This window comes from Poecilia mexicana, unplaced genomic scaffold (genome assembly GCF_051168715.1).
Source record: "Poecilia mexicana isolate PSO_F unplaced genomic scaffold, ASM5116871v1 scaffold_23, whole genome shotgun sequence".
NCBI lineage: Eukaryota > Metazoa > Chordata > Actinopteri > Cyprinodontiformes > Poeciliidae > Poecilia > Poecilia mexicana.
The window spans coordinates 16,954,579-16,980,459 of record NW_028263392.1 but is presented as its reverse complement, the minus strand read 5'-3'; the positions used below and the strand labels follow the sequence as shown (position 1 = coordinate 16,980,459).

Genomic DNA, 25,881 nt, shown 5'->3' with positions numbered 1-25,881 from the left:
ATATTTTATATATTTTTATATGATATTTTCATATAAATATTTATGATATTTATAGTATAATATACTATAAATTATAGTATATTTATAGTATACTATAATTTATAGTATACTATAAATTTATAGTATACTATAAATTTATAGTATACTATAAATTTAGTCATAGTATACTATGACTAAATTTTTCAAATATTTCATGTCATACTAAACTATGACTAAATTTTGTATGTTTTCATCATCATACTATACTATGAGTAAATTTTGTACGTTTTCGACGTCATACTAAACTATGGCAAAATTTATCATATTTTCGACACCATACTATACTATGACTAAATTTTTCAAATTTTTCACGTCATACTAAACTATGGCAAAATTTTTCATATTTTCGACGTCATACTATACTATGAGTAAATTTTGTACGTTTTCGACGTCATACTATACTATGAGTTCATTTTTCATGTTTTCGACGACATACTAAACTATGGCAAAATTTTTCATATTTTCGCATCATACTATACTATGACTAAATTTTTCAAATATTTCATGTCATACTTAACTGATTAAATTTTGTATGTTTTCATCATCATACTATACTATGAGTTCATTTTTCATGTTTTCGACGTCATACTATACTATGAGTAAATTTTGTACGTTTTCATCATCATACTATACTATGAGTAAATTTTATACGTTTTCGACGTCATACTAAACTATGGCAAAATTTATCATATTTTCGACGTCATACTATACTATGAGTAAATTTTGTACGTTTTCGACGTCATACTATACTATGAGTTCATTTTTCATGTTTTCGACGTCATACTAAACTATGGCAAAATTTATCATATTTTCGACGTCATACTATACTATGACTAAATTTTTCAAATTTTTGACGTCAATACTAAACTATGACTTAATTTTGCATGTATTCGACGTCATACTAAACTATGGCAAAATTTTTCATATTTTCGCGTCATACTATACTATGACTAAATTTTTCAAATATTTCATGTCATACTAAAATATGACTAAATTTTGTATGTTTTCATCATCATACTATACTATGAGTAAATTTATGTTTTCGACGTCATACTAAACTATGGCAAAATTTATCATATTTTCGACGTCATACTATACTATGAGTAAATTTTTTATGTTTTCGACGTCATACTATACTATGAGTAAATTTTGTACGTTTTCGACGTCATACTATACTATGAGTTAATTTTTAATGTTTTTGACGTCATACTAAACTATGGCAAAATTTATCATATTTTCGACATCATACTATACTATGAGTAAATTTTTTGTTTTCGACGTCATACTAAACTATGGCAAAATCTATCATATTTTCGACATCATATATACTATGACTAAATTTTTCAAATTTTTCACGTCATACTATACTATGAGTAAATTTTGTACGTTTTCGACGTCATACTAAACTATGGCAAAATTTATCATATTTTCCACGTCATACTATACTATGAGTTCATTTTTCATGTTTTCGACGTCATACTATACTATTAGTAAATTTTGTACGTTTTCGACGTCATACTATACTATGAGTTAATTTTTCACGTCATACTAAACTATGGCAAAATTTTTCATATTTTCGACGTCATACTATACTATGAGTAAATTTTGTACGTTTTCGACGTCATACTATACTTACTATGAGTTAATTTTTCATGTTTTCGACGACATACTAAACTATGGCAAATTTTATCATATTTTCGACATCATACTATACTATGAGTAAATTTTCATGTTTTCGACGTCATACTATACTATGAGTAAATTTTGTACGTTTTCGACGTCATACTACTATGAGTTAATTTTTAATGTTTTTGACGTCATACTAAACTATGGCAAAATTTATCATATTTTCGACATCATACTATACTGAGTAAATTTTTTATGTTTTCGACGTCATACTAAACTATGAGTAAATTTTGTACGTTTTCGACGTCATACTAAACTATGGCAAAATTTATCATATTTTCGACACCATACTATACTATGACTAAATTTTTCAAATTTTTCACGTCATACTAAACTATGGCAAAATTTTTCATATTTTCGACGTCATACTATACTATGAGTAAATTTTGTACGTTTTCGACGTCATACTATACTATGAGTTCATTTTTCATGTTTTCGACGACATACTAAACTATGGCAAAATTTTTCATATTTTCGCATCATACTATACTATGACTAAATTTTTCAAATATTTCATGTCATACTAAACTGATTAAATTTTGTATGTTTTCATCATCATACTATACTATGAGTTCATTTTTCATGTTTTCGACGTCATACTATACTATGAGTAAATTTTGTACGTTTTCGACGTCATACTATACTATGAGTAAATTTTGTACGTTTTCGACGTCATACTATACTATGAGTAAATTTTGTACGTTTTCGACGTCATACTATACTATGAGTTAATTTTTCATGTTTTCGACGTCATACTAAACTATGGCAAAATTTTTCATATTTTCGCATCATATGATGCGAAAATATCATTTTTATATGATATTTTCATATAAAAATGATATATTTTTATATAAAATGATAAAAAATATCATTTTTATATGATATTTTCATATAAATATTTATATTTATATATTTATATATTTTATATATTTTTATATGATATTTTCATATAAATATTTATGATATTTATAGTATAATATACTATAAATTATAGTATATTTATAGTATACTATAATTTATAGTATACTATAAATTTATAGTATACTATAAATTTATAGTATACTATAAATTTAGTCATAGTATACTATGACTAAATTTTTCAAATATTTCATGTCATACTAAACTATGACTAAATTTTGTATGTTTTCATCATCATACTATACTATGAGTAAATTTTGTACGTTTTCGACGTCATACTAAACTATGGCAAAATTTATCATATTTTCGACACCATACTATACTATGACTAAATTTTTCAAATTTTTCACGTCATACTAAACTATGGCAAAATTTTTCATATTTTCGACGTCATACTATACTATGAGTAAATTTTGTACGTTTTCGACGTCATACTATACTATGAGTTCATTTTTCATGTTTTCGACGACATACTAAACTATGGCAAAATTTTTCATATTTTCGCATCATACTATACTATGACTAAATTTTTCAAATATTTCATGTCATACTTAACTGATTAAATTTTGTATGTTTTCATCATCATACTATACTATGAGTTCATTTTTCATGTTTTCGACGTCATACTATACTATGAGTAAATTTTGTACGTTTTCATCATCATACTATACTATGAGTAAATTTTATACGTTTTCGACGTCATACTAAACTATGGCAAAATTTATCATATTTTCGACGTCATACTATACTATGAGTAAATTTTGTACGTTTTCGACGTCATACTATACTATGAGTTCATTTTTCATGTTTTCGACGTCATACTAAACTATGGCAAAATTTATCATATTTTCGACGTCATACTATACTATGACTAAATTTTTCAAATTTTTGACGTCAATACTAAACTATGACTTAATTTTGCATGTATTCGACGTCATACTAAACTATGGCAAAATTTTTCATATTTTCGCGTCATACTATACTATGACTAAATTTTTCAAATATTTCATGTCATACTAAAATATGACTAAATTTTGTATGTTTTCATCATCATACTATACTATGAGTAAATTTATGTTTTCGACGTCATACTAAACTATGGCAAAATTTATCATATTTTCGACGTCATACTATACTATGAGTAAATTTTTTATGTTTTCGACGTCATACTATACTATGAGTAAATTTTGTACGTTTTCGACGTCATACTATACTATGAGTTAATTTTTAATGTTTTTGACGTCATACTAAACTATGGCAAAATTTATCATATTTTCGACATCATACTATACTATGAGTAAATTTTTTGTTTTCGACGTCATACTAAACTATGGCAAAATCTATCATATTTTCGACATCATATATACTATGACTAAATTTTTCAAATTTTTCACGTCATACTATACTATGAGTAAATTTTGTACGTTTTCGACGTCATACTAAACTATGGCAAAATTTATCATATTTTCCACGTCATACTATACTATGAGTTCATTTTTCATGTTTTCGACGTCATACTATACTATTAGTAAATTTTGTACGTTTTCGACGTCATACTATACTATGAGTTAATTTTTCACGTCATACTAAACTATGGCAAAATTTTTCATATTTTCGACGTCATACTATACTATGAGTAAATTTTGTACGTTTTCGACGTCATACTATACTTACTATGAGTTAATTTTTCATGTTTTCGACGACATACTAAACTATGGCAAATTTTATCATATTTTCGACATCATACTATACTATGAGTAAATTTTCATGTTTTCGACGTCATACTATACTATGAGTAAATTTTGTACGTTTTCGACGTCATACTACTATGAGTTAATTTTTAATGTTTTTGACGTCATACTAAACTATGGCAAAATTTATCATATTTTCGACATCATACTATACTGAGTAAATTTTTTATGTTTTCGACGTCATACTAAACTATGAGTAAATTTTGTACGTTTTCGACGTCATACTAAACTATGGCAAAATTTATCATATTTTCGACACCATACTATACTGTGACTAAATTTTTCAAATTTTTCACGTCATACTAAACTATGGCAAAATTTTTCATATTTTCGACGTCATACTATACTATGAGTAAATTTTGTACGTTTTCGACGTCATACTATACTATGAGTTCATTTTTCATGTTTTCGACGACATACTAAACTATGGCAAAATTTTTCATATTTTCGCATCATACTATACTATGACTAAATTTTTCAAATATTTCATGTCATACTAAACTGATTAAATTTTGTATGTTTTCATCATCATACTATACTATGAGTTCATTTTTCATGTTTTCGACGTCATACTATACTATGAGTAAATTTTGTACGTTTTCGACGTCATACTATACTATGAGTAAATTTTGTACGTTTTCGACGTCATACTATACTATGAGTAAATTTTGTACGTTTTCGACGTCATACTATACTATGAGTTAATTTTTCATGTTTTCGACGTCATACTAAACTATGGCAAAATTTTTCATATTTTCGCATCATACTATATATGACTAAATTTTTCAAATATTTCATGTCATACTAAACTATGACTAAATTTTGTATGTTTTCATCATCATACTATACTATGAGTAAATTTTATACGTTTTCGACGTCATACTAAACTATGGCAAAATTTATCATATTTTCGACGTCATACTATACTATGAGTAAATTTTGTACGTTTTCGACGTCAATACTAAACTATGACTTAATTTTGCATGTATTCGACGTCATACTAAACTATGGCAAAATTTTTCATATTTTCGCGTCATACTATACTATGACTAAATTTTTCAAATATTTCATGTCATACTAAAATATGACTAAATTTTGTATGTTTTCATCATCATACTATACTATGAGTAAATTTATGTTTTCGACGTCATACTAAACTATGGCAAAATTTATCATATTTTCGACGTCATACTATACTATGAGTAAATTTTGTACGTTTTCGACGTCATACTATACTATGAGTTAATTTTTAATGTTTTTGACGTCATACTAAACTATGGCAAAATTTATCATATTTTCGACATCATACTATACTATGAGTAAATTTTTTGTTTTCGACGTCATACTAAACTATGGCAAAATCTATCATATTTTCGACATCATATATACTATGACTAAATTTTTCAAATTTTTCACGTCATACTATACTATGAGTAAATTTTGTACGTTTTCGACGTCATACTAAACTATGGCAAAATTTATCATATTTTCCACGTCATACTATACTATGAGTTCATTTTTCATGTTTTCGACGTCATACTATACTATTAGTAAATTTTGTACGTTTTCGACGTCATACTATACTATGAGTTAATTTTTCACGTCATACTAAACTATGGCAAAATTTTTCATATTTTCGACGTCATACTATACTATGAGTAAATTTTGTACGTTTTCGACGTCATACTATACTTACTATGAGTTAATTTTTCATGTTTTCGACGACATACTAAACTATGGCAAATTTTATCATATTTTCGACATCATACTATACTATGAGTAAATTTTCATGTTTTCGACGTCATACTATACTATGAGTAAATTTTGTACGTTTTCGACGTCATACTATACTATGAGTTAATTTTTAATGTTTTTGACGTCATACTAAACTATGGCAAAATTTATCATATTTTCGACATCATACTATACTGAGTAAATTTTTTATGTTTTCGACGTCATACTAAACTATGAGTAAATTTTGTACGTTTTCGACGTCATACTAAACTATGGCAAAATTTATCATATTTTCGACACCATACTATACTATGACTAAATTTTTCAAATTTTTCACGTCATACTAAACTATGGCAAAATTTTTCATATTTTCGACGTCATACTATACTATGAGTAAATTTTGTACGTTTTCGACGTCATACTATACTATGAGTTCATTTTTCATGTTTTCGACGACATACTAAACTATGGCAAAATTTTTCATATTTTCGCATCATACTATACTATGACTAAATTTTTCAAATATTTCATGTCATACTAAACTGATTAAATTTTGTATGTTTTCATCATCATACTATACTATGAGTTCATTTTTCATGTTTTCGACGTCATACTATACTATGAGTAAATTTTGTACGTTTTCGACGTCATACTATACTATGAGTAAATTTTGTACGTTTTCGACGTCATACTATACTATGAGTAAATTTTGTACGTTTTCGACGTCATACTATACTATGAGTTAATTTTTCATGTTTTCGACGTCATACTAAACTATGGCAAAATTTTTCATATTTTCGCATCATACTATATATAACTAAATTTTTCAAATATTTCATGTCATACTAAACTATGACTAAATTTTGTATGTTTTCATCATCATACTATACTATGAGTAAATTTTTAATGTTTTCGACGTCATACTAAATTATGACTACATTTTGTATGTTTTCATCATCATACTATACTATGAGTAAATTTTTATGTTTTTGACGTCATACTAAACTATGGCAAAATTTATCATATTTTCGACATCATATTATACTGAGTAAATTTTTTATGTTTTCGACGTCATACTATACTACGAGTAAATTTTGTACGTTTTCGACGTCATACTAAACTGAGTTAATTTTTAATGTTTTCGACGTCATACTAAACTATGGCAAAATTTTTCATATTTTCGCATCATACTATACTATGACTAAATTTTTCAAATATTTCATGTCATACTAAACTATGACTAAATTTTGTATGTTTTCATCATCATACTATACTATGAGTAAATTTTGTACGTTTTCGACGTCATACTAAACTATGGCAAAATTTTTCATATTTTCGCATCATACTATACTATGACTAAATTTTTCAAATTTTTCACATCATACTAAACTATGGCAAAATTTATCATATTTTCGACATCATACTATACTATGAGTAAATTTTGTACATTTTCGACGTCATACTATACTATGAGTAAATTTTGTACGTTTTCGACGTCATACTAAACTATGACTTAATTTTTAATGTTTTCGACGTCATACTAAACTATGGCAAAATTTTTCATATTTTCGACACCATACTATACTATGACTAAATTTTTCAAATTTTTCACGTCATACTAAACTATGGCAAAATTTTTCATATTTTCGACGTCATACTATACTATGAGTAAATTTTGTACGTTTTCGACGTCATACTATACTATGAGTTAATTTTTAATGTTTTCGACGTCATACTAAACTATGGCAAAATTTTTCATATTTTCGCATCATACTATACTATGACTAAATTTTTCAAATATTTCATGTCATACTAAACTGATTAAATTTTGTATGTTTTCATCATCATACTATACTATGAGTTCATTTTTCATGTTTTCGACGTCATACTATACTATGAGTAAATTTTGTACGTTTTCGACGTCATACTATACTATGAGTAAATTTTGTACGTTTTCGACGTCATACTATACTATGAGTAAATTTTGTACGTTTTCGACGTCATACTATACTATGAGTTAATTTTTCATGTTTTCGACGTCATACTAAACTATGGCAAAATTTTTCATATTTTCGCATCATATGATGCGAAAATATCATTTTTATATGATATTTTCATATAAAAATGATATATTTTTATATAAAATGATAAAAAATATCATTTTTATATGATATTTTCATATAAATATTTATATTTATATATTTATATATTTTATATATTTTTATATGATATTTTCATATAAATATTTATGATATTTATAGTATAATATACTATAAATTATAGTATATTTATAGTATACTATAATTTATAGTATACTATAAATTTATAGTATACTATAAATTTATAGTATACTATAAATTTAGTCATAGTATACTATGACTAAATTTTTCAAATATTTCATGTCATACTAAACTATGACTAAATTTTGTATGTTTTCATCATCATACTATACTATGAGTAAATTTTGTACGTTTTCGACGTCATACTAAACTATGGCAAAATTTATCATATTTTCGACACCATACTATACTATGACTAAATTTTTCAAATTTTTCACGTCATACTAAACTATGGCAAAATTTTTCATATTTTCGACGTCATACTATACTATGAGTAAATTTTGTACGTTTTCGACGTCATACTATACTATGAGTTCATTTTTCATGTTTTTGACGACATACTAAACTATGGCAAAATTTTTCATATTTTCGCATCATACTATACTATGACTAAATTTTTCAAATATTTCATGTCATACTTAACTGATTAAATTTTGTATGTTTTCATCATCATACTATACTATGAGTTCATTTTTCATGTTTTCGACGTCATACTATACTATGAGTAAATTTTGTACGTTTTCATCATCATACTATACTATGAGTAAATTTTATACGTTTTCGACGTCATACTAAACTATGGCAAAATTTATCATATTTTCGACGTCATACTATACTATGAGTAAATTTTGTACGTTTTCGACGTCATACTATACTATGAGTTCATTTTTCATGTTTTCGACGTCATACTAAACTATGGCAAAATTTATCATATTTTCGACGTCATACTATACTATGACTAAATTTTTCAAATTTTTGACGTCAATACTAAACTATGACTTAATTTTGCATGTATTCGACGTCATACTAAACTATGGCAAAATTTTTCATATTTTCGCGTCATACTATACTATGACTAAATTTTTCAAATATTTCATGTCATACTAAAATATGACTAAATTTTGTATGTTTTCATCATCATACTATACTATGAGTAAATTTATGTTTTCGACGTCATACTAAACTATGGCAAAATTTATCATATTTTCGACGTCATACTATACTATGAGTAAATTTTTTATGTTTTCGACGTCATACTATACTATGAGTAAATTTTGTACGTTTTCGACGTCATACTATACTATGAGTTAATTTTTAATGTTTTTGACGTCATACTAAACTATGGCAAAATTTATCATATTTTCGACATCATACTATACTATGAGTAAATTTTTTGTTTTCGACGTCATACTAAACTATGGCAAAATCTATCATATTTTCGACATCATATATACTATGACTAAATTTTTCAAATTTTTCACGTCATACTATACTATGAGTAAATTTTGTACGTTTTCGACGTCATACTAAACTATGGCAAAATTTATCATATTTTCCACGTCATACTATACTATGAGTTCATTTTTCATGTTTTCGACGTCATACTATACTATTAGTAAATTTTGTACGTTTTCGACGTCATACTATACTATGAGTTAATTTTTCACGTCATACTAAACTATGGCAAAATTTTTCATATTTTCGACGTCATACTATACTATGAGTAAATTTTGTACGTTTTCGACGTCATACTATACTTACTATGAGTTAATTTTTCATGTTTTCGACGACATACTAAACTATGGCAAATTTTATCATATTTTCGACATCATACTATACTATGAGTAAATTTTCATGTTTTCGACGTCATACTATACTATGAGTAAATTTTGTACGTTTTCGACGTCATACTACTATGAGTTAATTTTTAATGTTTTTGACGTCATACTAAACTATGGCAAAATTTATCATATTTTCGACATCATACTATACTGAGTAAATTTTTTATGTTTTCGACGTCATACTAAACTATGAGTAAATTTTGTACGTTTTCGACGTCATACTAAACTATGGCAAAATTTATCATATTTTCGACACCATACTATACTATGACTAAATTTTTCAAATTTTTCACGTCATACTAAACTATGGCAAAATTTTTCATATTTTCGACGTCATACTATACTATGAGTAAATTTTGTACGTTTTCGACGTCATACTATACTATGAGTTCATTTTTCATGTTTTCGACGACATACTAAACTATGGCAAAATTTTTCATATTTTCGCATCATACTATACTATGACTAAATTTTTCAAATATTTCATGTCATACTAAACTGATTAAATTTTGTATGTTTTCATCATCATACTATACTATGAGTTCATTTTTCATGTTTTCGACGTCATACTATACTATGAGTAAATTTTGTACGTTTTCGACGTCATACTATACTATGAGTAAATTTTGTACGTTTTCGACGTCATACTATACTATGAGTAAATTTTGTACGTTTTCGACGTCATACTATACTATGAGTTAATTTTTCATGTTTTCGACGTCATACTAAACTATGGCAAAATTTTTCATATTTTCGCATCATACTATATATGACTAAATTTTTCAAATATTTCATGTCATACTAAACTATGACTAAATTTTGTATGTTTTCATCATCATACTATACTATGAGTAAATTTTATACGTTTTCGACGTCATACTAAACTATGGCAAAATTTATCATATTTTCGACGTCATACTATACTATGAGTAAATTTTGTACGTTTTCGACGTCAATACTAAACTATGACTTAATTTTGCATGTATTCGACGTCATACTAAACTATGGCAAAATTTTTCATATTTTCGCGTCATACTATACTATGACTAAATTTTTCAAATATTTCATGTCATACTAAAATATGACTAAATTTTGTATGTTTTCATCATCATACTATACTATGAGTAAATTTATGTTTTCGACGTCATACTAAACTATGGCAAAATTTATCATATTTTCGACGTCATACTATACTATGAGTAAATTTTTTATGTTTTCGACGTCATACTATACTATGAGTAAATTTTGTACGTTTTCGACGTCATACTATACTATGAGTTAATTTTTAATGTTTTTGACGTCATACTAAACTATGGCAAAATTTATCATATTTTCGACATCATACTATACTATGAGTAAATTTTTTGTTTTCGACGTCATACTAAACTATGGCAAAATCTATCATATTTTCGACATCATATATACTATGACTAAATTTTTCAAATTTTTCACGTCATACTATACTATGAGTAAATTTTGTACGTTTTCGACGTCATACTAAACTATGGCAAAATTTATCATATTTTCCACGTCATACTATACTATGAGTTCATTTTTCATGTTTTCGACGTCATACTATACTATTAGTAAATTTTGTACGTTTTCGACGTCATACTATACTATGAGTTAATTTTTCACGTCATACTAAACTATGGCAAAATTTTTCATATTTTCGACGTCATACTATACTATGAGTAAATTTTGTACGTTTTCGACGTCATACTATACTTACTATGAGTTAATTTTTCATGTTTTCGACGACATACTAAACTATGGCAAATTTTATCATATTTTCGACATCATACTATACTATGAGTAAATTTTCATGTTTTCGACGTCATACTATACTATGAGTAAATTTTGTACGTTTTCGACGTCATACTATACTATGAGTTAATTTTTAATGTTTTTGACGTCATACTAAACTATGGCAAAATTTATCATATTTTCGACATCATACTATACTGAGTAAATTTTTTATGTTTTCGACGTCATACTAAACTATGAGTAAATTTTGTACGTTTTCGACGTCATACTAAACTATGGCAAAATTTATCATATTTTCGACACCATACTATACTATGACTAAATTTTTCAAATTTTTCACGTCATACTAAACTATGGCAAAATTTTTCATATTTTCGACGTCATACTATACTATGAGTAAATTTTGTACGTTTTCGACGTCATACTATACTATGAGTTCATTTTTCATGTTTTCGACGACATACTAAACTATGGCAAAATTTTTCATATTTTCGCATCATACTATACTATGACTAAATTTTTCAAATATTTCATGTCATACTAAACTGATTAAATTTTGTATGTTTTCATCATCATACTATACTATGAGTTCATTTTTCATGTTTTCGACGTCATACTATACTATGAGTAAATTTTGTACGTTTTCGACGTCATACTATACTATGAGTAAATTTTGTACGTTTTCGACGTCATACTATACTATGAGTAAATTTTGTACGTTTTCGACGTCATACTATACTATGAGTTAATTTTTCATGTTTTCGACGTCATACTAAACTATGGCAAAATTTTTCATATTTTCGCATCATACTATATATGACTAAATTTTTCAAATATTTCATGTCATACTAAACTATGACTAAATTTTGTATGTTTTCATCATCATACTATACTATGAGTAAATTTTTAATGTTTTCGACGTCATACTAAATTATGACTACATTTTGTATGTTTTCATCATCATACTATACTATGAGTAAATTTTTATGTTTTTGACGTCATACTAAACTATGGCAAAATTTATCATATTTTCGACATCATATTATACTGAGTAAATTTTTTATGTTTTCGACGTCATACTATACTATGAGTAAATTTTGTACGTTTTCGACGTCATACTAAACTGAGTTAATTTTTAATGTTTTCGACGTCATACTAAACTATGGCAAAATTTTTCATATTTTCGCATCATACTATACTATGACTAAATTTTTCAAATATTTCATGTCATACTAAACTATGACTAAATTTTGTATGTTTTCATCATCATACTATACTATGAGTAAATTTTGTACGTTTTCGACGTCATACTAAACTATGGCAAAATTTTTCATATTTTCGCATCATACTATACTATGACTAAATTTTTCAAATTTTTCACATCATACTAAACTATGGCAAAATTTATCATATTTTCGACATCATACTATACTGAGTAAATTTTGTACATTTTCGACGTCATACTATACTATGAGTAAATTTTGTACGTTTTCGACGTCATACTAAACTATGACTTAATTTTTAATGTTTTCGACGTCATACTAAACTATGGCAAAATTTTTCATATTTTCGACACCATACTATACTATGACTAAATTTTTCAAATTTTTCACGTCATACTAAACTATGGCAAAATTTTTCATATTTTCGACGTCATACTATACTATGAGTAAATTTTGTACGTTTTCGACGTCATACTATACTATGAGTTAATTTTTAATGTTTTCGACGTCATACTAAACTATGGCAAAATTTTTCATATTTTCGCATCATACTATACTATGACTAAATTTTTCAAATATTTCATGTCATACTAAACTATGACTAAATTTTGTATGTTTTCATCATCATACTATACTATGAGTAAATTTTGTACGTTTTCGACGTCATACTAAACTATGGCAAAATTTTTCATATTTTCGACGTCATACTATACTATGAGTTCATTTTTCATGTTTTCGACGTCATACTAAACTATGGCAAAATTTATCATATTTTCGACATCATACTATACTATGAGTAAATTTTTTATGTTTTCGACGTCATACTACTATGAGTAAATTTTGTACGTTTTCGACGTCATACTAAACTATGGCAAAATTTTTCATATTTTCGCATCATACTATACTATGACTAAATTTTTCAAATTTTTCACATCATACTAAACTATGGCAAAATTTATCATATTTTCGACATCATACTATACTATGAGTAAATTTTGTACATTTTCGACGTCATACTATACTATGAGTAAATTTTGTACGTTTTCGACGTCATACTAAACTATGACTTAATTTTTAATGTTTTCGACGTCATACTAAACTATGGCAAAATTTTTCATATTTTCGACACCATACTATACTATGACTAAATTTTTCAAATTTTTCACGTCATACTAAACTATGGCAAAATTTTTCATATTTTCGACGTCATACTATACTATGAGTAAATTTTGTACGTTTTCGACGTCATACTATACTATGAGTTAATTTTTAATGTTTTCGACGTCATACTAAACTATGGCAAAATTTTTCATATTTTCGCATCATACTATACTATGACTAAATTTTTCAAATATTTCATGTCATACTAAACTATGACTAAATTTTGTATGTTTTCATCATCATACTATACTATGAGTAAATTTTGTACGTTTTCGACGTCATACTAAACTATGGCAAAATTTTTCATATTTTCGACGTCATACTATACTATGAGTTCATTTTTCATGTTTTCGACGTCATACTAAACTATGGCAAAATTTATCATATTTTCGACATCATACTATACTATGAGTTAATTTTTAATGTTTTCGACGTCATACTAAACTATGGCAAAATTTATCATATTTTCGACATCATACTATACTATGAGTAAATTTTGTACGTTTTCGACGTCATACTATACTATTAGTAAATTTTGTACGTTTTCGACATCATACTATACTATGAGTTAATTTTTCACGTCATACTAAACTATGGCAAAATTTTTCATATTTTCGACGTCATACTATACTATGAGTAAATTTTGTACGTTTTCGACGTCATACTATACTTACTATGAGTTAATTTTTCATGTTTTCGACGACATACTAAACTATGGCAAAATTTATCATATTTTCGACGTCATACTATACTATGAGTAAATTTTCATGTTTTCGACGTCATACTATACTATGAGTAAATTTTGTACGTTTTCGACGTCATACTATACTATGAGTTAATTTTTAATGTTTTTGACGTCATACTAAACTATGGCAAAATTTATCATATTTTCGACATCATACTATACTATGAGTAAATTTTTTGTTTTCGACGTCATACTAAACTATGGCAAAATCTATCATATTTTCGACATCATATATACTATGACTAAATTTTTCAAATTTTTCACGTCATACTATACTATGAGTAAATTTTGTACGTTTTCGACGTCATACTATACTATGAGTTAATTTTTCACGTCATACTAAACTATGGCAAATTTTATCATATTTTCGACATCATACTATACTGAGTAAATTTTTTATGTTTTCGACGTCATACTAAACTATGAGTAAATTTTGTACGTTTTCGACGTCATACTAAACTATGGCAAAATTTATCATATTTTCGACACCATACTATACTATGACTAAATTTTTCAAATTTTTCACGTCATACTAAACTATGGCAAAATTTTTCATATTTTCGACGTCATACTATACTATGAGTAAATTTTGTACGTTTTCGACGTCATACTATACTATGAGTTCATTTTTCATGTTTTCGACGTCATACTATACTATGAGTAAATTTTGTACGTTTTCGACGTCATACTATACTATGAGTAAATTTTGTACGTTTTCGACGTCATACTATACTATGAGTTAATTTTTCATGTTTTCGACGTCATACTAAACTATGGCAAAATTTTTCATATTTTCGCATCATACTATATATGACTAAATTTTTCAAATATTTCATGTCATACTAAACTATGACTAAATTTTGTATGTTTTCATCATCATACTATACTATGAGTAAATTTTATACGTTTTCGACGTCATACTAAACTATGGCAAAATTTATCATATTTTCGACGTCATACTATACTATGAGTAAATTTTGTACGTTTTCGACGTCATACTATACTATGAGTTCATTTTTCATGTTTTCGACGTCATACTAAACTATGGCAAAATTTATCATATTTTCGACGTCATACTATACTATGACTAAATTTTTCAAATTTTTGACGTCAATACTAAACTATGACTTAATTTTGCATGTATTCGACGTCATACTAAACTATGGCAAAATTTTTCATATTTTCGCGTCATACTATACTATGACTAAATTTTTCAAATATTTCATGTCATACTAAAATATGACTAAATTTTGTATGTTTTCATCATCATACTATACTATGAGTAAATTTATGTTTTCGACGTCATACTAAACTATGGCAAAATTTATCATATTTTCGACGTCATACTATACTATGAGTAAATTTTGTACGTTTTCGACGTCATACTATACTATGAGTTAATTTTTAATGTTTTTGACGTCATACTAAACTATGGCAAAATTTATCATATTTTCGACATCATACTATACTATGAGTAAATTTTTTGTTTTCGACGTCATACTAAACTATGGCAAAATCTATCATATTTTCGACATCATATATACTATGACTAAATTTTTCAAATTTTTCACGTCATACTATACTATGAGTAAATTTTGTACGTTTTCGACGTCATACTAAACTATGGCAAAATTTATCATATTTTCCACGTCATACTATACTATGAGTTCATTTTTCATGTTTTCGACGTCATACTATACTATTAGTAAATTTTGTACGTTTTCGACGTCATACTATACTATGAGTTAATTTTTCACGTCATACTAAACTATGGCAAAATTTTTCATATTTTCGACGTCATACTATACTATGAGTAAATTTTGTACGTTTTCGACGTCATACTATACTTACTATGAGTTAATTTTTCATGTTTTCGACGACATACTAAACTATGGCAAATTTTATCATATTTTCGACATCATACTATACTATGAGTAAATTTTCATGTTTTCGACGTCATACTATACTATGAGTAAATTTTGTACGTTTTCGACGTCATACTATACTATGAGTTAATTTTTAATGTTTTTGACGTCATACTAAACTATGGCAAAATTTATCATATTTTCGACATCATACTATACTGAGTAAATTTTTTATGTTTTCGACGTCATACTAAACTATGAGTAAATTTTGTACGTTTTCGACGTCATACTAAACTATGGCAAAATTTATCATATTTTCGACACCATACTATACTATGACTAAATTTTTCAAATTTTTCACGTCATACTAAACTATGGCAAAATTTTTCATATTTTCGACGTCATACTATACTATGAGTAAATTTTGTACGTTTTCGACGTCATACTATACTATGAGTTCATTTTTCATGTTTTCGACGACATACTAAACTATGGCAAAATTTTTCATATTTTCGCATCATACTATACTATGACTAAATTTTTCAAATATTTCATGTCATACTAAACTGATTAAATTTTGTATGTTTTCATCATCATACTATACTATGAGTTCATTTTTCATGTTTTCGACGTCATACTATACTATGAGTAAATTTTGTACGTTTTCGACGTCATACTATACTATGAGTAAATTTTGTACGTTTTCGACGTCATACTATACTATGAGTAAATTTTGTACGTTTTCGACGTCATACTATACTATGAGTTAATTTTTCATGTTTTCGACGTCATACTAAACTATGGCAAAATTTTTCATATTTTCGCATCATACTATATATGACTAAATTTTTCAAATATTTCATGTCATACTAAACTATGACTAAATTTTGTATGTTTTCATCATCATAGTATACTATGACTAAATTTTTCAAATATTTCATGTCATACTAAAATATGACTAAATTTTGTATGTTTTCATCATCATACTATACTATGAGTAAATTTATGTTTTCGACGTCATACTAAACTATGGCAAAATTTATCATATTTTCGACGTCATACTATACTATGAGTAAATTTTTTATGTTTTCGACGTCATACTATACTATGAGTAAATTTTGTACGTTTTCGACGTCATACTATACTATGAGTTCATTTTTCATGTTTTCGACGTCATACTAAACTATGGCAAAATTTATCATATTTTCGACGTCATACTATACTATGAGTAAATTTTTCAAATTTTTGACGTCAATACTATACTATGAGTTAATTTTTAATGTTTTCGACGTCATACTAAACTATGGCAAAATTTTTCATATTTTCGCATCATACTATACTATGACTAAATTTTTCAAATATTTCATGTCATACTAAACTATGACTAAATTTTGTATGTTTTCGACGTCATACTATACTATGAGTAAATTTTTTATGTTTTCGACGTCATACTAAACTATGACTAAATTTTGCATGTTTTCGACGTCATACTATACTATGAGTAAATTTTTAATGTTTTCGACGTCATACTAAACTATGGCAAAATTTATCATATTTTCGCATCATACTATACTGTGACTAAATTTTTCAAATTTTTCACGTCATACTAAACTATGACTTAATTTTGCATATTTTCGACGTCATACTATACTATGAGTAAATTTTTTATGTTTTCGACGTCATACTATACTATGACTAAATTTTTCAAATTTTTGACGTCAATACTAAACTATGACTTAATTTTGCATGTATTCGACGTCATACTAAACTATGGCAAAATTTTTCATATTTTCGCGTCATACTATACTATGACTAAATTTTTCAAATATTTCATGTCATACTAAAATATGACTAAATTTTGTATGTTTTCATCATCATACTATACTATGAGTAAATTTATGTTTTCGACGTCATACTAAACTATGGCAAAATTTATCATATTTTCGACGTCATACTATACTATGAGTAAATTTTTTATGTTTTCGACGTCATACTATACTATGAGTAAATTTTGTACGTTTTCGACGTCATACTATACTATGAGTTAATTTTTAATGTTTTTGACGTCATACTAAACTATGGCAAAATTTATCATATTTTCGACATCATACTATACTATGAGTAAATTTTTTGTTTTCGACGTCATACTAAACTATGGCAAAATCTATCATATTTTCGACATCATATATACTATGACTAAATTTTTCAAATTTTTCACGTCATACTATACTATGAGTAAATTTTGTACGTTTTCGACGTCATACTAAACTATGGCAAAATTTATCATATTTTCCACGTCATACTATACTATGAGTTCATTTTTCATGTTTTCGACGTCATACTATACTATTAGTAAATTTTGTACGTTTTCGACGTCATACTATACTGTGAGTTAATTTTTCACGTCATACTAAACTATGGCAAAATTTTTCATATTTTCGACGTCATACTATACTATGAGTAAATTTTGTACGTTTTCGACGTCATACTATACTTACTATGAGTTAATTTTTCATGTTTTCGACGACATACTAAACTATGGCAAATTTTATCATATTTTCGACATCATACTATACTATGAGTAAATTTTCATGTTTTCGACGTCATACTATACTATGAGTAAATTTTGTACGTTTTCGACGTCATACTATACTATGAGTTAATTTTTAATGTTTTTGACGTCATACTAAACTATGGCAAAATTTATCATATTTTCGACATCATACTATACTGAGTAAATTTTTTATGTTTTCGACGTCATACTATACTATGAGTAAATTTTGTACGTTTTCGACGTCATACTATACTATGAGTTAATTTTTAATGTTTTCGACGTCATACTAAACTATGGCAAAATTTTTCATATTTTCGCGTCATACTATACTATGACTAAATTTTTCAAATATTTCATGTCATACTAAAATATGACTAAATTTTGTATGTTTTCATCATCATACTATACTATGAGTAAATTTTTTATGTTTTTGACTTCATACTCAACTATGGCAAAATTTTTCATATTTTCGACGTCATACTATACTATGAGTAAATTTTGTACGTTTTCGACGTCATACTATACTATGAGTTCATTTTTCATGTTTTCGACGACATACTAAACTATGGCAAAATTTTTCATATTTTCGCATCATACTATACTATGACTAAATTTTTCAAATATTTCATGTCATACTAAACTGATTAAATTTTGTATGTTTTCATCATCATACTATACTATGAGTTCATTTTTCATGTTTTCGACGTCATACTATACTATGAGTAAATTTTGTACGTTTTCGACGTCATACTATACTATGAGTAAATTTTGTACGTTTTCGACGTCATACTATACTATGAGTAAATTTTGTACGTTTTCGACGTCATACTATACTATGAGTAAATTTTGTACGTTTTCGACGTCATACTATACTATGAGTAAATTTTGTACGTTTTCGACGTCATACTAAACTATGGCAAAATTTATCATATTTTCCACGTCATACTATACTATGAGTAAATTTTGTACATTTTCGACGTCATACTATACTATGAGTTCATTTTTCATGTTTTCGACGTCATACTATACTATTAGTAAATTTTGTACGTTTTCGACGTCATACTATACTATGAGTTAATTTTTCACGTCATACTAAACTATGGCAAAATTTTTCATATTTTCGACGTCATACTATACTATGAGTAAATTTTGTACGTTTTCGACGTTATACTATACTTACTATGAGTTAATTTTTCATGTTTTCGACGACATACTAAACTATGGCAAATTTTATCATATTTTCGACATCATACTATACTATGAGTAAATTTTCATGTTTTCGACGTCATACTATACTATGAGTAAATTTTGTACGTTTTCGACGTCATACTATACTATGAGTTAATTTTTAATGTTTTTGACGTCATACTAAACTATGGCAAAATTTATCATATTTTCGACGTCATACTATACTATGAGTAAATTTTTTATGTTTTCGACGTCATACTATACTATGAGTAAATTTTGTACGTTTTCGACGTCATACTATACTATGAGTTAATTTTTAATGTTTTCGACATCATACTAAACTATGGCAAAATTTATCATATTTTCGACATCATACTATACTATGACTAAATTTTTCAAATATTTCATGTCATACTAAACTATGACTAAATTTTGTATGTTTTCATCATCATACTATACTATGAGTAAATTTTGTACGTTTTCGACGTCATACTAAACTATGGCAAAATTTATCATATTTTCGACATCATACTATACTATGAGTTAATTTTTAATGTTTTCGACGACATACTAAACTATGGCAAAATTTATCATATTTTCGCATCATACTATACTGTGACTAAATTTTTCAAATTTTTCACGTCATACTAAACTGACTTAATTTTGCATGTTTTCGACGTCATACTATACTATGAGTAAATTTTGTACGTTTTCGACGTCATACTATACTTACTATGAGTTAATTTTTCATGTTTTCGACGACATACTAAACTATGGCAAAATTTATCATATTTTCGACGTCAGACTATACTATGAGTAAATTTTCATGTTTTCGACGTCATACTATACTATGAGTAAATTTTGTACGTTTTCGACGTCATACTATACTATGAGTTAATTTTTAATGTTTTTGACGTCATACTAAACTATGGCAAAATCTATCATATTTTCGACATCATATATACTATGACTAAATTTTTCAAATTTTTCACGTCATACTATACTATGAGTAAATTTTGTACGTTTTCGACGTCATACTAAACTATGGCAAAATTTATCATATTTTCCACATCATACTATACTATGAGTAAATTTTGTACATTTTCGACGTCATACTATACTATGAGTTCATTTTTCATGTTTTCGACGTCATACTATACTATGAGTAAATTTTGTACGTTTTCGACGTCATACTATACTATGAGTTAATCTTTAATGTTTTTGACGTCATACTAAACTATGGCAAAATCTATCATATTTTCGACATCATATATACTATGACTAAATTTTTCAAATTTTTCACGTCATACTATACTATGAGTAAATTTTGTACGTTTTCGACGTCATACTAAACTATGGCAAAATTTATCATATTTTCCACGTCATACTATACTATGAGTTCATTTTTCATGTTTTCGACGTCATACTATACTATTAGTAAATTTTGTACGTTTTCGACGTCATACTATACTATGAGTTAATTTTTCACGTCATACTAAACTATGGCAAAATTTTTCATATTTTCGACGTCATACTATACTATGAGTAAATTTTGTACGTTTTCGACGTCATACTATACTATGAGTAAATTTTGTACGTTTTCGACGTCATACTATACTATGAGTTAATTTTTAATGTTTTCGACATCATACTAAACTATGGCAAAATTTATCATATTTTCGACATCATACTATATATGACTAAATTTTTCAAATTTTTCACGTCATACTATACTATGAGTAAATTTTGTACGTTTTCGACGTCATACTAAACTATGGCAAAATTTATCATATTTTCCACGTCATACTATACTATGAGTAAATTTTTTATGTTTTCATCATCATACTATACTATGAGTAAATTTTGTACGTTTTCGAAGTCATACTAAACTATGGCAAAATTTTTCACGTTTTCGACGTCATTCTATACTATGAGTAAATTTTGTACGTTTGCATCGTCATACTATACTTACTATGAGTTAATTTTTCATGTTTTCGACGACATACTAAACTATGGCAAAATTTATCATATTTTCGACATCATACTATACTGAGTAAATTTTTTATGTTTTCGACGTCATACTAAACTATGAGTAAATTTTGTACGTTTTCGACGTCATACTAAACTATGGCAAAATTTATCATATTTTCGACACCATACTATACTATGACTAAATTTTTCAAATTTTTCACGTCATACTAAACTATGGCAAAATTTTTCATATTTTCGACGTCATACTATACTATGAGTAAATTTTGTACGTTTTCGACGTCATACTATACTTACTATGAGTTAATTTTTCATGTTTTCGACGACATACTAAACTATGGCAAAATTTATCATATTTTCGACGTCATACTATACTATGAGTAAATTTTCATGTTTTCGACGTCATACTATACTATGAGTAAATTTTGTACGTTTTCGACGTCATACTATACTATGAGTTAATTTTTAATGTTTTTGACGTCATACTAAACTATGGCAAAATTTATCATATTTTCGACATCATACTATACTATGAGTAAATTTTTTGTTTTCGACGTCATACTAAACTATGGCAAAATCTATCATATTTTCGACATCATATATACTATGACTAAATTTTTCAAATTTTTCACGTCATACTATACTATGAGTAAATTTTGTACGTTTTCGACGTCATACTAAACTATGGCAAAATGTATCATATTTTCCACGTCATACTATACTATGAGTAAATTTTTTATGTTTTCATCATCATACTATACTATGAGTAAATTTTGTACGTTTTCGACGTCATACTAAACTATGGCAAAATTTACCATATTTTCGACATCATACTATACTATGACTAAATTTTTCACGTCATACTAAACTATGGCAAAGTTTTTCACGTTTTCGACGTCATTCTATACTATGAGTAAATTTTGTACGTTTGCGACGTCATACTATACTTACTATGAGTTAATTTTTCATGTTTTCGACGACATACTAAACTATGGCAAAATTTATCATATTTTCGACATCATACTATACTATGAGTAAATTTTTTATGTTTTCGACGTCATACTATACTATGAGTAAATTTTGTACGTTTTCGACGTCATACTAAACTATGGCAAAATTTATCATATTTTCGACATCATACTATACTATGAGTTAATTTTTAATGTTTTCGACGTCATACTAAACTATGGCAAAATTTATCATATTTTCGCATCATACTTATACTATGAGTTAATTTTTAATGTTTTCGACGTCATACTAAACTATGGCAAAATTTTTCATATTTTCGCATCATACTATATATGACTAAATTTTTCAAATATTTCATGTCATACTAAACTATGACTAAATTTTGTATGTTTTCATCATCATACTATAGTATGAGTAAATTTTTAATGTTTTCGACGTCATACTAAACTATGGCAAAATTTATCATATTTTCGACATCATACTATACTATGAGTAAATTTTGTACGTTTTCGACGTCATACTAATCTATTACTACATGTTATGTTTTTACCTTCATTCTTTACTATGACTATTTTTTTAGCATTAAATAAACTTACTAAAGGTTTAATAATTTTGACACTATTCTGTATGTCATGTTATTACTAATAATATATTCAAATTAATATAACTAATTTTTTCATAGTGACTAACTTCTTCATATTTTGCCTGTTAGTTTCATGAAGTTTTTTTAAACACATTGTTTTGCTAGTAATGTCCCATTCAGACAGATTTAACGACACAGAGTCTGGTGACTTTAAAAGTCACACAGAAGACAATCATTCCCTTTAATAACAATGTGGCATAATTAATAATACAGTGATCTCCTTGTTTATGTCTACTTCATTATGACAGTATCATATGGACCCAAACATTGTGATGTTGACATAACGGTCACAGCCTTCATCAAAGTCCTGACCGCTCCTGCCGTCAGTAGCTGTTCTACAGGATTCAGGTCCAGTTATTCACTGGTCCTCTGATGAACAGATTCATTTAATAGTTGGAGTTTAGCAGCTCTGCAGCATTGTAGTATATATGACACAAAATAAAAAAATCTATAGTGACTTCCATACCAACATTTTTGGCATTAATTGCATGCATTCCAATTCAGAGCAATAAAGTTTAGTTTTTTTTATTCCAATTAGTAAAATGTTTTCTAAGGAAATCCAGCAGATTGCATCAGCAGCAAAACTCCTCCAGTAAGGTTTCATCCTTGAAGACCCCAAAAAATTTCAATTGTTGAAATGGCAACAAATAATGCTAAATGTGAGATTTAAAATGACTTCAGTGGGTTCAGTTTCTAATCGATCTGATTGGATGCTACAAAAAGCTATTATTGTGCTAAAAGGAGCTAGCCTAGCAGCAGAGGAGTAGCACTACTTTATCACATCTTTACTCAAGTAAAATTAAAAGTATTTGGTAAAAATTCTACAAGTACTGAGCAACTGATCAAATTATCAATGATTTCATATTTGAAATTTTTGATAGTTTAAGGACCAAAATGTGTCAATCAGTTTCAGAGGGTAGAAAACTCAGACATTTTACTCAAGTAATACTGGAGGACTGGAGATGATAGTTACTTGAGTAATTGCATCTGCCCATTAGTGAAGCTAAACATGTTGCTAACGCTGTTAGTGTCTACATTTCTAAAGAAGCTTTTCGAAAGCTTAGGACTTCCTGAAACACTTTGCTCCAGTCTGATGGTTGAACAGATTGCAAATATCTTTGTTGTTGAGCTCATATTTTTTATTTAGTCAATAATTTAGCAGCAAAACTGGTTTTGAATTGAAACTGTTGCAGTATTAGCAGCTTGTTCCCAGCTCCTGATGTTTGTTTTCCTGTTCTCCAGGGTAAAGAGGCCACCGTGGAGCCCTGGGAGGACACCAACTTCCACCTCTACAAAGTCATCGACCGTTTCGGATTTGTCCAGTAAGAACCTCCCTCCCTCTGCTGTGTTTGGGTTAGTCTGGTCCACAGCAGCTCAGAGTGTCTGTGGTCTCTGCTCCTCATAAACAGCACAGTGTTGGAGTTTTATATATAGGCTGGCGCACGCTGGCAGGAAACGTTCTGGTTAGCCGTAATCACAGTGCAGCAGTGTTGGGACAGAGCGCCGTGATCCAGACCTCGCTGTGGGAGACGGATAGGAGAGAAGAAGAAGAAACTCAGAGTTACAGGCCAAACCTGAGGTGGAAACATTGCATGCAATAAAAAGTCAACATTTTTCCTCTAATGGCTTTTAAGACACGTTTCATGTAATAAAGATGATTCAGTTTAAACATGAATAAAACTTCTTGT

At 27.3% G+C, this 25,881-nt stretch overlaps 1 protein-coding gene across 4 annotated transcripts in view; it reads left to right on the top strand.

Moving 5' to 3' along the window:
• usp6nl (USP6 N-terminal like) overlaps positions 1-25,881 on the top strand; it is a 79,029-nt gene that overhangs the window by 37,952 nt on the left and 15,196 nt on the right. For all 4 annotated transcript variants that reach the window (XM_015002281.2, XM_015002295.2, XM_015002261.2 and 1 more), the window contains one exon: positions 25,436-25,515. In XM_015002281.2, the coding sequence (XP_014857767.2) occupies positions 25,436-25,515 (80 nt within the window). The remainder of the gene's footprint in view (positions 1-25,435; positions 25,516-25,881) is intronic.